Source organism: Setaria italica, chromosome III, assembly GCF_000263155.2.
Source record: "Setaria italica strain Yugu1 chromosome III, Setaria_italica_v2.0, whole genome shotgun sequence".
Classification (NCBI taxonomy): Eukaryota; Viridiplantae; Streptophyta; class Magnoliopsida; order Poales; family Poaceae; genus Setaria; species Setaria italica.
Window position 1 is genome coordinate 48,136,626 of NC_028452.1, and position 14,733 is coordinate 48,151,358.

General features: G+C 43.0%; 2 protein-coding genes across 4 annotated transcripts; one reads left to right on the plus strand and one right to left on the minus strand.

The window, feature by feature from the left end:
* Positions 1-1,753: 1,753 nt before the first annotated feature.
* Positions 1,754-7,157, minus strand: LOC101763639 (E3 ubiquitin protein ligase DRIP2). Its single transcript, XM_004963035.4, has 7 exons — positions 6,602-7,157; positions 5,388-5,487; positions 4,196-4,526; positions 3,660-4,075; positions 3,513-3,563; positions 2,786-2,858; positions 1,754-2,484 (listed from the first exon to the last, which is right to left on the minus strand). Exons 1-7 carry the CDS (start codon positions 6,915-6,917, stop codon positions 2,317-2,319), a joined length of 1,455 nt encoding a protein of 484 aa, XP_004963092.1. The 5' UTR covers positions 6,918-7,157; the 3' UTR covers positions 1,754-2,316.
* A 2,112-nt stretch (positions 7,158-9,269) lies between these two features.
* On the plus strand, positions 9,270-14,733 carry LOC101764038 (pyridoxal kinase). Of its 3 annotated transcripts, none has more exons than XM_004963037.3 (13): positions 9,270-9,409; positions 9,662-9,818; positions 10,472-10,565; positions 10,643-10,747; positions 10,934-11,017; positions 11,152-11,225; positions 11,714-11,778; positions 11,902-11,965; positions 12,127-12,192; positions 12,743-12,799; positions 13,287-13,331; positions 13,433-13,486; positions 14,177-14,733. In XM_004963037.3, exons 1-13 carry the CDS (start codon positions 9,285-9,287, stop codon positions 14,318-14,320), a joined length of 1,134 nt encoding a protein of 377 aa, XP_004963094.2. In that variant the 5' UTR covers positions 9,270-9,284; the 3' UTR covers positions 14,321-14,733. The 3 variants fall into 3 exon arrangements, with proteins under 3 accessions (XP_004963094.2, XP_004963093.1, XP_004963095.1); XM_004963036.4 differs by having other exon boundaries at positions 9,300-9,570; XM_004963038.4 differs by having other exon boundaries at positions 9,300-9,525.

Consider the following 14,733-nt stretch of genomic DNA (forward strand, 5'->3'; position numbering starts at 1 on the left):
ACGTGTCCCGGTAGTATTTTGATCCCCATGCGGAAATTACTATAAACTTGAAAAAATAAAAATTGCTCGCTGCACTGCTTAGATAATCCATCCATTTTTAATTATATGAACAACTAGTTAATTCATTTTTTAACTAATTAGTTTGTCCCCGACATCATATATTTAAAAGCATAAGAGTCCATATCTCGATATAGTGTAATATTTGTATGTAACCCATCCCACTATTGAAAATAAATGTCTTTGTGTTTCTCTCTCTAATTAACACGGGGTGTTTGAGGTTTTTTAGCCAATTACCAAAATAAGATACATCAGTTAAGTAGGATTTATAGCAAGCAAACAAACACTTATTTTGGGCCCTGTTTGGGAAGGATTTGGGAAAATATTGCCAAACGAGTTAGTATTCATCGAAAGAAACAATGAGAAGGATTCCCTAACTGAATAATTGCATTGAGAATGGCGTGATTTAGTTTACAACTGTCACACATATTTGAAAGGATTACATGGGGAACAACATCACGCCAAAGACTTCTTATGGCTCTACTAGGCTTAGGTGCTGGGCTGGACTGGATATCGATCTGTTTGAAGGCCTATATCTACATGGTGCTAGCCTACCAGGCCTAGTCCATTATTGAGCATCAGGGATGGGCCGATGCAGAAATGGTGGCCCTATTTGCTAGTGTTGTTGGCCCATGGCCCTGCTGCTACTGCTTGGGTGTGATGTGACAAGACGGCCATGAACTTTGGAGTGCACTGGCGCAGAGATATGAAATTATGAAGGCGGTGCTAGAGTCTGGCCGCCTAGAGAATCGAAAATCCGGTGCTAAGGATACTGAAATTGATCTGTGCATTTGAATTTAGCGATTAAAAAAGATGAATAAGTTTACGTGGATTCAACCTGATGCGTGTGAACGAGGCCTTATTTTGGGGGTGTTTGGGAGGAGGGGGCTAAATTTTAGCCCCCGTCACATCGAATGTTTGGACACTAATTAGGAGTATTAAACTTAGATTAATTACAAAACTAATTACACAACCCCTAGGCTAAATCGCGAGACGAATCTATTAAGCCTAATTAGTGCATGATTTGACAATGTGGTGCTACAGTAACCATTCACTAATGATGGATTAATTAGGCTCAATAGATTCGTCTCGCGATTTAGCCTAGGGGTTCTGCAATTAGTTTTGTAATTAGCTTATGTTTAGTCCTCTTAATTAGTATCCGAACATCCGATGTGACAGGGCTAAAGTTTAGCCTCCTCCTTCCAAACAGCCCCAAATTTATTCCTAATTTCCGCTCCAGGATTTCAAAAAAAAATTTAGCGGCTGTTCGTCTCGTCGCTCCACGCTGACAGTCCTGACGATGCGTCCCATCGACGGCGCCGCCCCTCCTCCGGCAATAAACACGGCCACCTGCCCGCCCTCCGGCTTCGTTTTCCTCCCGCCGTTGGACTCCCCCTCCCAAACCATTCCAATTTGAACTTGTTTCAAGCTGATGCTCTAATCGGGTACCAATGCAAACCGTTTGATCCAATTTGAAATGCGACTGATCAATCTGGACAAAAAATGCCCTCCGGCTCACTGGGCGGTTCGTGTGCAGTGGCGTATCGCCGGGCAGTCAGAAAGGGTGGCCTGGTCATCAATTCGAAAGATCTGCTACGGCTTTTTCTGAAAATAACTTATATTGGGCATGAATGAACAGGATGTTACAATCACATTTGGACAAGCCCAAGATGGTACTACAAGTTACTGCATCAGATGACAAACCTTCAAGCCCAAAAATGTCATTGTAGAGGGTATAAAGGATGCACATAATACAGCAGAACAGCTGCAGTTCCGACAGTCACTAATAAATCACAGCTGGGTATTACAGCAGTTTCAGATCAGGACAACTAACGAAACTACATTACATTTTGTTTTAAGGAAAAAAAAAGTAAAAAGGAGAGAAAACTGAAGAAGCTACAGTCCATGTAGCCATTCATCCATCGCTCCCAGCTTCCAAGTGCAGGTTAACGATCTGAGCTCTGTTTACCCAACCTAAAAGTCATTTCTCACAGCCTACATAACGAACTCTAAAGCATAACGACTTTAATCACATCTGTATAATAATAACAACAAAAGAACAAACAAATTCTTAGAACAGGACATCATCTAGCAGCATCAGCGAGAGGATGAATACAACAGTGAGGGCTGTCTGCAGAGTGCAGGTATTGATGAGTATATATGTTGACGCTCAAACCCTTGATCTTTGGTTGCCTCTTCCCAGGAGAACCTTGTTCAAACTATAGGAGATCAGCAGGTCGACCACGGTACGATCTACGATTATGCAGACTTTGGCCGCCCGTAGCTTATCACCATCACATAATCTCCCCCAGAGGAGCCTATCACCGTTTGCAGAGGGCGCACCGGGCCAACCCTCAGCCACCGCTCCACCAAGTTGCGCACAGGTTGAGCAGGGTTCACTGACTGCCCACAGCAGCTTATTTCAACCTGGGAACAGCAGGATTGAGACTGTTGAGGCAAGTTGCGACATTAAGAAATCGAAACTGAAAAGCATGTAGCCTTCTAATTGCAACAGAAGAACAGACAGCATATCCACCCCCATACACCTAGGTTTCTAAGATGAGTGTACTCTATTCTGGAACATGCCAAGATGTACTGTTCCAACAGCAATGTAAGCAGCATTTTCACTACAAACACTACGGACTGCTTACATATTTCAAGACTGCAGTAAGAAAAATTAAGCACAGCAAAAAAGTCACTAAACAGTATAGATTGGTAGGAATTTTACCTCAGATTCGCTTGGAAGACTGAGCTTCTGCATAATGTACTTTTGGATGGATGATGCAGGTATGCTTCCATCCCTACATTTGGCGATGCATTAGCCACAGTTGACATAACTTCAAGATAGTTCATTTAAATAAAACAAATAGCTGCCCATTGAATTAACAGCTCTGCCAACACAACTGTGACAAACTAACTAAGAGTAGGAGATCATGTCATGGTCAGAGTAGGAGATCATGTCATGGTCAAGATCAAACTATGAGATCTTTGTAGACTTACTAAGACAACTCTGAGCTGGGATAACTAATGTATTTGCATATAATGCATGACTAAAGTGATAGCAGTTGAGAAGCTTATGGCAACTAAAAGATGCCTACACAGGAAATGCCCCTGACTAATAGGTTAACCATGCTATTTGTTCCAGGGACCAACAATATGAAACTGGATAGCTAAACTGAGAGTAAGGAATGTAGTCGCATGCACCACACAGGTTATATTTTTAGCTTATGAGCATTATGCATTTTCTTCGGTTAGGCCAAGATGTATGACATCATCACCTATGACCAATGAAATTATAAGTTATATTTTCTTTTTCCCTGCTTGATGCTGATCTATTATAAATATATATCATAATGATTCAATGCCAAGAACTTCAATTTTGGATGCGTGTTAGAAAGTAATTAATATAAGATCAGAACTATTAGTGCATTAGTAGCAGAACAGAGTAAGCTCACTTTATTCTCAAATAATGTGCAGGTATCTGAGGCAAGGGAGGGTCGCCTTTCCTGGAAACAATAAGATAACAGAAGATCAGGGATGGAACGTATCTAATATATTGCTTTGACTAAAGTTATGATAACTGATACTATGATGCGACTTACTGGTCAAATGAGGCAATTAATGAAAACCATATTGGGATGAATTTCTTCCCCTTCTGGATAGCTGCAGCACTGGAAGCAGCATTTGCTGAAGGTAGGGGGTGTTTCTTCTTCCGGCCAGGCCCTTTCTTTCTAAGCAGGACTATTGGCTCAGGATCATCCTTCTTGTCATCTTCAACTTTGGACTTCTGAGGAGGCTCCCTAGCCTTTGCTCTGCTAGATTGTTCAGTACTGGGAGATTCACTGGGCTTATCTCCCTTAAAAGCTGAACTCTGTGCACTTGTTCGAGGCTTTGTTTTGCTTGCAGCCTCTACAAGACAGTTCAAAGGTTTCCAGAGCTCTGCCTTATCCAGGTCCTTATTATCACTTGCTTTATCTTTACCAGAGGGATGACTTGATGTATCCCCATTTGACAATACCTGCAAATGTTAGCGTCAAATCACTGCTTCCTATTGTCTTCATTCTTCCATTGATTCATTTTGGTGCACATTCATGCAACATGCTCCAAAGATACACAAGTAATAGGAGTATTTTATTACCTGTCTTCTTGTTTGGGGCACTTTGCTCAAACTATCTAGCAAGCTTGAATTATCAGTTTGCTTATTTGAGTTATCCTTATCCTTTTTCAAAGGGTCCGCAATGATAGGACCAAGGCCACGTAATGCAGCAGCCTTCCTGGTAACCGCTCTTGTTCGCCGCCCAGTTGAACCCGCTGGTGTTATTCTAGGTGTATTGACCACCAACGAGGAGATAGACCTCTCTTTCCTTTTAACAGGTAGCGTAATGGGAGATTCAGCTTCTTCGGCATTAACCTTCTTTCTTTTGAATGGAAAAACTTTTGACCTCACATCTTGTATATTGTGATCAGGTCTGAAATCATTGTACCAAAAAGTTAGAAAGGAGAGGGGGGAGGGGTAAGATACAAGCTAAAAAAGAAAGTAGCATCCGCTGAAAATTTCCCCCCTAACTAAGAAAAGCAGCATGATCAAGAAATAGAAGTTCTCTGGGTCAAATAGCCAAACCAGGTTTCAAAAGACAAGCATTTCTTTGATCTAATAACACAGAGTGAAGTCTCACCGATACAAGCTTATACTAACTTCTACAGCAGTGCAATAATAGCTATGTTTCGTATTAGTAAAGCTCAAAATTATATCAGATAACTACTAGAAACAAAATTATGACGGATGAGAATGAACGCCAGGGGTTAACCACAGAATGCATATTTAGAGGGAACTCACAGGAATTATTGTGTAAGAGCTTCATGGTAAACTATGCATTTTTGGCATCAATCTCAGAGGATTCAAAATAGCAGAAGAACACATACTATTCTCTGGAGTGCGGCAATTCCTAAAGGTAGCTCTAAATTATACGCAGGAGCAACACAGTAATGTTCAAGCTTTATCCACAAAAAAGCAACATGAATGCTTTGAACTGTAGAATTTGTAGTTTTGTAATCTAATTTTGTTTGTTACTATTTGTAATTCAGAGCAGCTATCTATTACAATGGTTTTGTAATTAAGTTTTGTTGTGCCATCTTGCTATCCAATGGAAATATATGCTATCAGTATAAAATCCAAGAAACTTAGCTGTGAAGTCAAAGTAGTGCTGATAAATGTGTATTTCCGAAGAAAAAGTACAAGAACATTTAGTGAAGCAATCCATTTGTGTCTACAACTAAAAACATAGTTTTTCACAATAATTTCTTAAAGAGAAAGGTCACAAGAAGAATACCTCAGCTTCTCAACTGGAGTGCAGCCCAGATCAATTTTGCATACTGGGCAATGATCTAGATCCTCATCATTTAGCTTCTTATAGATACACTTTCTACAAACTGCATAATGCAAAGAACACAGAGGTCAGGTTTCACAATATAGAGAAATTGTACAGGGCACAATGCAATGCTTCATTTCACATAAAAAAGGAATTTGCGGTCCACACAGAAGTCCCTTCCATTAAAAACATCAAGAATGTTCCATACAGCAATATATCCATATCATGAGAAGTAAAATGATGCATGCAAATGAACAAAAGAGATTGGCATTTGCACTAGCATGGATCACATAACATGAAATGCCCAGATCCATTTAGAACTAGATCCGGAGGGTCAAAACACAAAGTAAACCTTAAATTCTCAAATGCTAGAATCAAAACATAGCTCTTAATATTTCAAGAGCACACACAGAATCAACAGATACAGCAATCGACTCATGCATGCAGAGTAATCAAATAGTTTGCAGCTATTTACAGTCTATGATTCTACATTGTGGCATCAACAAATTTGTATACAGTTCCACTAATTACAGGCCTACATCTGTTGAACTTGCATTGAACACAGAGAGGGGGGCTAATGTGAATGATTCAGACAAACTGACTGGCAACTCAAATCACAGCATTGGAAGCTTGCATGACGTTGTGAACAGTATCACCTGAACATTATCTCAACAGGAGCCAAAGCATTCCACGGATTGGGGCAAAGATGGCCAATCAACAACCCAGGATTCAAAGCCTACGTAAAATCAGCATGCTGAGGCCCAGCATTGATGCAACATTGCATCAAGATTGAATAAACCGAATAGCAGCTCAGCCTGATAAGGTAAGAATGGAAAGCAAGGAAGCTACCAATTTCCAAACATGGTCAACTCAAACTAGATTTACGTAGAATCCAGAGGCGAAACCGCAGCACAACTCGGAAGTCACGCACATCGAGAATCGCAATCGCGCATGAACGCTCGGAAGGCCGTACAGCGCTGCCGGATCGCTGGAAACGAATCGACGCCGACGGCACCAACCCACGTCCCCGGACCCCGGGCGGCCAAATCCGGAGCAGCCCCAAGAACGAGGCGTGCGTCGAATCGAATCGCCGTCGCGGGAAGCTCCCATAGAAACGCGCGGAACCGTCGTAGAGATGCCGGGATCGGCGGGGGGGCGGAGCAGGAAGGACTCACAGGTGTGGAGGCACTCGGAGATGGTGGTGGCGTCGCGGAGCAGGCGGCGGCAGAGCTGGCACGTCATGCAGCGCGCGAGCAGCTCCCGCTTCACCATCACCACGGCGCCGTCACCCGACGCGCCGCCGCGCCGGCGCCGCTGCCGCCCGCCTCCCCTCCCTCCCTTCTCCTCCTCCTGCTCCCCCTCCTCACCCGCGCCATCCGCTTTCACCACCTCCTCATCCTTCACCCCCGCCCCCTTCTCCACCTTCACCTCGGCCTTGGCCGGCTCCACGGCCGGCGGCTGCTCCGGCGATGCGGGCCCGGTAGTCTGCATGGCGTGGGCCACAGCCGCGAGGCTAGCTCCGCATGCCGGGGAGGGGCAAGAGCAAAGGCGCCGCCTTTATTGCGCCGACGCCTCTCCTCCGCGTGGAAATGGGAGGAGAGATCGAAGGGGAGGACGACGACGCCGAGGTGGAGGCGGAGACGGGAGTTGAAGCAGAGAGGATGAAGGGGAAAAAAATGAAATTTATTTACGTGCTTATCGAGGGACGAGAAGCCGAAGGACGAAAGGCAATGAAGGAACAGGGGTGGTTTTATTCGCTGCTCTTCTTCTTCTTTTCCTTTTTTTTTTCTTTTCTGTGCTGCTTTTCGTGTGAAGAATAAAACCAACGTGTTTGGATTTACGTATTGTTGTCATCAACTTTTCCTTGTACGTGATGGTTTTGTTGAATCTACATTCGCATCTTGCATGAACTTTTTCTTTTCTTGTAGTTTTGTTGTTGGTGTGGTTCGTTTCCTTCTTTTTCATAAAGACATTTTTGCTTCATATTTCTTCGATGCCCATGTTGAAATTACAAAGATGGTTAAAAGATTGCAATAAAAATCATGATAATTGTGCAACTCTAATCTTGTATACTAAAAAGATAACCTGAGTAAAAAAATTAAAAAGATAAATAATATATTAGATGAAACGCCAGACATACTACGCTAACTCCCGCAAGAGTTTTTGGCAGCTATTATTGGTTCTAGTAACGGACTTGCATGGCTAAGGATAGGGCAAAACCACGATTTAAAAGTAAAGGTCGGCATATGCGATATGGCAACATGTAGCATTATTTAGCAACTTGGAAGGTTGGGCTTGTTTTCACGGCGATTACATTCGTTGTGCCAAAGGTGCGGCGAGCAAAACACGTCAAACCGCGACGCACCGTAAGTGTGGCAGTGAACCAATTCGTAGCCGTGAAGTTAAGTAATAAACTGGCACAGTGTGAATAGCTGCGGTGCGTCAAAACAACATACCCTTATTAAAGTTGTATTTTATTTTGCTTTGGCCTTTTTCTTTTCGCATGAAATGTCTAACATAGCCATATCTCCTGCCAGTCTCCTGTCACATTATATGAATAATGTCATGCATTGTTTTGTATTGCCTTTGTTTGTGCTTCCAAGTGAATTTACAAATTTAACTCCTATCACATTATATGAATAATGCCATGCATTGTTCAAGTGAAGTTACAAATTTGATCTTGGTTGAACACCAATAGCATCATTTATTTAACGAGTTGCGTTGTTGGCAAAGATGGTTTTACCTTCTATGTATGTAATTTTCCAAAAAAAAAATTCCATTCTCAATCTAGGATTATTGCAATAGACATTTATTTTGAGGACAAGTCATAAGCGGCCCCTCTAACACAAGATTTCTTAGTAAGAAAGAAATCTAGGATCATAAGTTTAATTTACGAAAAATCATAAAGTACGGTATCTCCATTCTCATATGATATGTGAAGACATGAGCTAGAAACTATGGACGTCCATATCCTAATATGTAAACAAACACCCATCATTTGAAGAAAATAAATTTGAGCGACGCGTTATTTACATCTTTTCATTAATAAGGACCTTACACTTCTAAACCACACATTAAAAACAAAACACCCGCGGCGTAACAAAGCACATATTGATATTATTTATGTGTTTTTACACGCTATTTGTATGTTCTCATGCGACAACCACGTCACATTTCTGTACCCGCATTTTAAAAAAAAAGGAAAAAGGTAAAAACATTTCTGTACCCCGCATTTTTTAAAAAAGGAAAAAGGTAAAAACATTTGGTTTGTTCTCACAGTCACAGGTTTTTGATACGCCTGCTCCATGATCTCAATTCTCAAGAAGACAGAGAGGACATGGTGCAGTGCGCTGCCACACGCAAGACCGCCCTCTGTCGTCACGGTCAGCGACGACCATGTTTGCGGCTACAGGAGTGGGGTCAGCGACTGAGCAGCGTCGGCGACGTCTGGCCACGTGAGCAGTATGCTACTGGGCCGAGGACATTATTGAACAGTCCCACGTGGGCCCAATACCTCATTCGCCGACACGGCCCTTGGGTGGGCTGTAAGGGAAGAAGAAGAATCAAGGTTCTTTTTCTATGGGACAAGAAGTATGGCTTTGGGCCAACGGCAGGCCCCCAACCTGTTGGGCCCAACTGGAAACTTGGGACCAGACCAGCCCACCTCCCTCGTCAAGGCCGCCGTCGTTCCGTTCCGTCGTAATCCGAGGAGGCCCACCGACGGAATCCGCTCCGTCCCTTTCGTAACGGACGGCCCAGATCGCGCCAAGCTGTCCGAACCGTACGATCGGATCGCCATCCACCGGTGCACACGCTCCCCCGCATCCCTCCACCTCCTCCGCCCCCCCGCGCCGTCGCATGACTGCCGCCGTCGCCGCGCCCCACCCGCCGCCTACCGCCACCGCTCCTCCCCCCTCCCGCGTGCTCCTCGTGGGGGTGGTGGGCCCCGCGCCCCGCTCCCCCTCCTCCCTTCCCTCCCACAGGTGCGTGGCAGACCCGCTGCTCCGCTGTACTAGCAATAATAAAACAATTTCATCAGAGAGCAAAAATCCGACAAGCAATCGCCTCGCTGCTCACTGGTCAAACCAAACCTGATTAGGTGAGGTCACAGTGGAGGATTAGAAGGGGAGGCCTTGCGGATTCGGTTGCGTCTCTTCTCCGACTCGTCGTGGTTGAGTTTTTTGATCGGGGGTGATTGATCCGTGCTCGGGCCGTGTTGCTGTGGTGTGCTGCAGGGAGGCGTTCGGGTGGGCGTCGCTGCTGCAGGGGCGGAGGGAGAGGAGGAGGAGGGCGGCGGCGGTGCAGCCGAAGATGGCGCGGCCGCCGATCCTGTCCGTCGCGCTGCCGTCCGACACCGGCCGCGTGCTCAGCATCCAGTCCCACACCGTCCAGGTCCGGCACCTTCCCTGCCTCCCTCATCCACATGTTGGTCGCCTTGCTGCTTGCTCCCCTCAGTCACCTGATGGGTTCAGGACTTCTTCGCCTATGTCTATACCTACGTGTGTTGGCATATTGTTGTGGCCTCGTGTGCATATGGCCGGCATGAATGGTGGATGGATTTGGGAGGCAAGCTATGGTTTTGTGGACGCTACTGCTACATGTAGGCTAGGCTAAGAACACTGTTCTGTGGAATCTGGAGTACATATTGCCCCACCTCACTGGATGATTTTTGGATGCATAGGTTTAGGTTGGGCCCTTGCAATATTCCCTTGATGAGCTGATGCCATATATATATACATGATGCACCCAATGCACGCCGTGTGCACTTATGTCATTGGTGTGACTGTCACCTGCTAAGCGGTGGCACAATTGTTGCGTGAGGGATCGGTGGTTATGACTGCTTCGTCTTTTGTGTGACGGGCGACCACGAGTTTGGTTCCCCTCCAGGACTTCTGGTTGCGTCCGATTCTTTCGTTGGGGATTTGTTTAGACAGAATAATCTGCATGAGATTTTGTTTCAAAGTAGGAAATTATTGAGCTTTTTCACTTTCCGATTTCATATGTATGCTCGGCTGTCGGCTCAAGCTCTCATTGCACTGATTCAGGGGTATGTTGGCAACAAATCAGCTGTCTTTCCCCTGCAACTCCTTGGCTTTGATGTGGATCCAATAAACTCTGTACAGTTTTCTAATCATACAGGTACAGGTACATCGTCTAGCATCGCATGTGCAATCTGCTTGGGTCACCTAAATAATTCCCATTACGTGTTATCTCAGGATACCCAACATTTAGAGGTCAGGTTCTCGATGGCAAACAGCTCTGGGACCTTATTGAAGGACTGGAGGAAAACCAGTTACTCCATTATACACATTTATTAACAGGTGAAGCTGTCATGACTTCTTCTAACTAGACTTACCCATCCTTGACGCCAAGGATAGAGCAGTTTGATTACTTGCTTGGTCATTAATTAGATGTAATCATGATTGCAAGCAAATATCAGTATCTTTTGACTGAGGAAATAATGTGTTTCCTTACGCACAGAATGACATGCTGTTTATGGTTCTCAGGTTATATAGGCTCAGTTTCCTTTTTAGATACTGTGCTACAAGTTGTTGATAAATTACGATCAGTCAATCCTGATCTTGTATATGGTAATCTTTTTCACCTTTCATTATTTGTATGCTTATTTCTTCTTTAACAAATTTAATAGTGACAAATTCTTGTCATAACTAGAGACTGACTAGAAATGGTTAATTCCTGTTTGCTAATTGCAAACATGCTGCAGTTTGTGACCCGGTTCTAGGTGATGAAGGAAAACTGTACGTTCCTCAGGAGCTAATATCTGTTTATCAACAGAAGGTAAATTATTCCATTTTATTCTTCTATGATTATCTCATCATATGGTACTAAATTATGGGAGTTGCTTGTCCTTAAGATCTTTTAGCATGTCAAGGATGTTATTAATCGCAAATACTAGTGTCATGAAATGCTTGCACTTTATGCCAACATGCGGTGCTCTCGGGTTCCATACTTTCCCTTTTGACCCTTCCATAGACTAAACTATCAGTTGATATTACAGAACACTGTATTTATACTATATCTCCTGTAGAACTGATTAGAGCCAGTTATGTGCCTAACCTTTTATTCAGACCAGAACTTAGTCTTGTTAGCTTATTTTCCCCATTGTTACTGAGATATGGAGTGAAAGTTATGCGATAGGCCAGGGCATCTCATTTCAAATGTGCTATTTCTGTGGGCTAATTCTTACGGAATGTTCATAATGCTTTGCAGGGCCCCGTATATTTTACCATCCTAATCTATTCACTCTATCATGAAACCATCTGTAGGTTGTTCCAGTTGCTTCAATGCTTACACCTAACCAATTCGAGGTTGAACTACTTACTGGATTGAGGTAGCCATGCTTTCTTCTGAAAATGAAAAAAAAAAGTAGAGTGATTCCATGCCATATTTATGATATATTCATATTGTTAGCTTGTGGTCATCCCTTTTTTCTTGATTTAATGTATACTTACAGGATCACCTCCGAACAAGATGGCTTGACAGCTTGCAATACCCTCCATAGCGCTGGACCACGGAAGGTGTGCCTCTTATCTAATAGATAAACAAACCATGAAATGTCTTTAATGCGCTACATAGGATGACCTCTATGGTTCCCTTCTTTTGTTCTATTTTTCACCCTTTCAAAGGGTCGGTAATGAAGTAGTGTGTATGCATGTGTTTGGTTGCTATCATCTTGCAGGTGGTTATAACTAGCGCACTTATTGGAGGCAAGCTGCTCCTTATTGGAAGTCATAAAAAAACACAGGTAAACTTTCAACAGAATTATGCAATCGGCATCTATCTACATGCTACTAGCAATGTACTTGAGTTACAAATGGAAAAATTGTTTATTCAACAAAGTATGTAGGATACAAAAAATATTGAGCTTACCTAGGCATCCACATGAGGCTTCTAAGCAGAATGCACAGATATGTGTACACAGGAGAAAATCAAGAGCCAACAGAACTTGCATACACACAACTTATTCAAGTCATCTACTGGGATTCTTTTTTTTTTTTGGTTGGCTATGAACTACTGACCAGTCCATGCAATAGGATGTCTCATAGCTGTGATATATTCATGTCGAATAGTGGTCAACTAGGCCAGGTGCACTATATTGAATAGTTCTCAGATTGACATGCAAGCCAGTTCTACCTTGTAGTTATCATAATAATAGGTTGACACGGAAGCTGGGTCTAGCTCATGATTACTTGTGCAGATGGGTAAATTTGGTTCGAAATTTACAATGTGATTTATTTGGTATGATAATATCATATGTATACAGGAGATGTACTTTTAACCCTTTTTTTTTTCAGGAACAACCGCCAGAACAATTTAAGATTGAGATACCGAAGATACCTGCATATTTCGCGGTATATTGATATATCTCTATTTTTTATTGTCCACTTGTAGATTGGAGTGTGGAGTAAGGAATATGATTGTTTGATTTAGTGTAGACCAGTTCATGTAGGAGTTTTCTATATTAGTCCATTTAAACTGAGAATGTTAGTGGGCATGTGGAAGTTGGACGTATGTCACAAATGGGAATTACAAAATATATTAGCACACAAAGTGGGTTACAAGCTTCAAATATGAGATACTTAGGGTACGTTTTGCCATTAAAGCTGGTGTCATTAAGGATGGTGGAGACTAGGGAGACAATCGCATGATCATGTGAACTAATATTTCAGATGAAATGTCAAGTGCACAAAGAGTTGTGTGCTTGTGAAGTTTCTCCTAATTACAGGAGAGAAGTGGGTTGACCTTTCAACATGTTCTGCACTGCAAGTTTGGTGTTTCTAGCATTAGTAGTAGTCATCACTTGTATAAATTTTCACCTGGCTTCATAATACTTTGCAGGGAACTGGAGATTTAACGACTGCTCTTCTACTAGGGTGGAGTAATGTAAGCCTTGGGGAAAGTTTTCTGATGTTCTTATGGATTTTCCTTATCTTATCATGTTTTTTTTTTCCTAATGCATGGTTGTCTGCTTTTTATGAATACAGAAATATCCTGATAGCCTGGAGACAGCGGCAGAACTGGCAGTATCCAGTTTGCAGGTATCTGTCATGCTGCTCCATACTATGATCAGACATTTAGCACTGTTTCTTATGCCTTCTGTATGCTGAATTTAGGCAGCATGATGTATTAGGTATTGGTTTATTTATTTCATGGATTTTCCCTAGATAAGACAGGAATCTCAATTCAAAGGTAGGGCAAAGTTCTCATTGGTTAGCTACCGATAGCCTCCTGCTAGTTGTATGTTTCTGGCCTACCCTTCATCCTATATATCCCTCACGCCAGGTTTAAATTGTTGCAGTGTCTGGTTTAGTTCAGGTGCTCTCTCGAACACGCAAAAGAACTGCGTGTCATTGCATTAAGAAGAAATGAGTTTACAAAGTTTTGGTTTTGATAGTTACATTCACACCCTTTTCAAATTTACAGCCTAAAGCATGACCGCTCTAACTCCTAACTGTTGCTAATACCAGCCCGGCACCACAGGTGCTCTTCCTCCTCTGACAGACACTAGACCTGGATATTTAGGTGCCCATACGCATGTTCTGTATAAAAGGCTTCAAATTTAAAACGATAAGTCAGTGTTGACCAGTTAACTGTTGCACCTGATATTTAGGATCCTTTAGGGATAATAATGTACCAATTTGCTTTCTAGGACTGTTATTTCTTTGTGGCACTGCCACTATTATATGTATAGCTATTCGTAGTCCTAAAAACATTAAACCTTGTGGCAGGCACTCCTAAAAAGAACTGTGGAAGACTACAAAAGGGCTGGCTTTGACCCATCAACCAGCAGCTTAGAGATCCGGTTGATTCAAAGCCAAGACGACATCCGAAACCCAGTTGTTACATGCAAGGCAGTGAAATTTGGCAGCTGAATCCATAGCGCTCATGAGTAGTCAATAATGACAGGTGCCTGAAGAAGTACTGTTAAACCAATTTGGTCTTCACTCTTCTGCAAGTATGCCGCCCGGACTTCCAACGAGCGCCTGCCCCGACTTCCATGAATTGTTGGCTTCAATTTTGGAGTACAGTGTCTGTTATGCTATAGCTCGAAACCCAGAAATAATCAAGTTTGAGGAGAGGGAGAAAGAAATAACGGGCAGGTTGCTTTCGTTACAGTTTGTCAGGATGCTGTGGCCTAGAGACTGAGATTGTACAAATGGCAGATGCATCCTTTGGATACAATGAAAAAAACAGCATTCTTGTTGTTTTGGCACTGAGTTGAGGTTTGTTCTGTAACTTTGTTGATGAACTCCCATGTTTAATTCTGCTCGGATCAGCTCCTCTA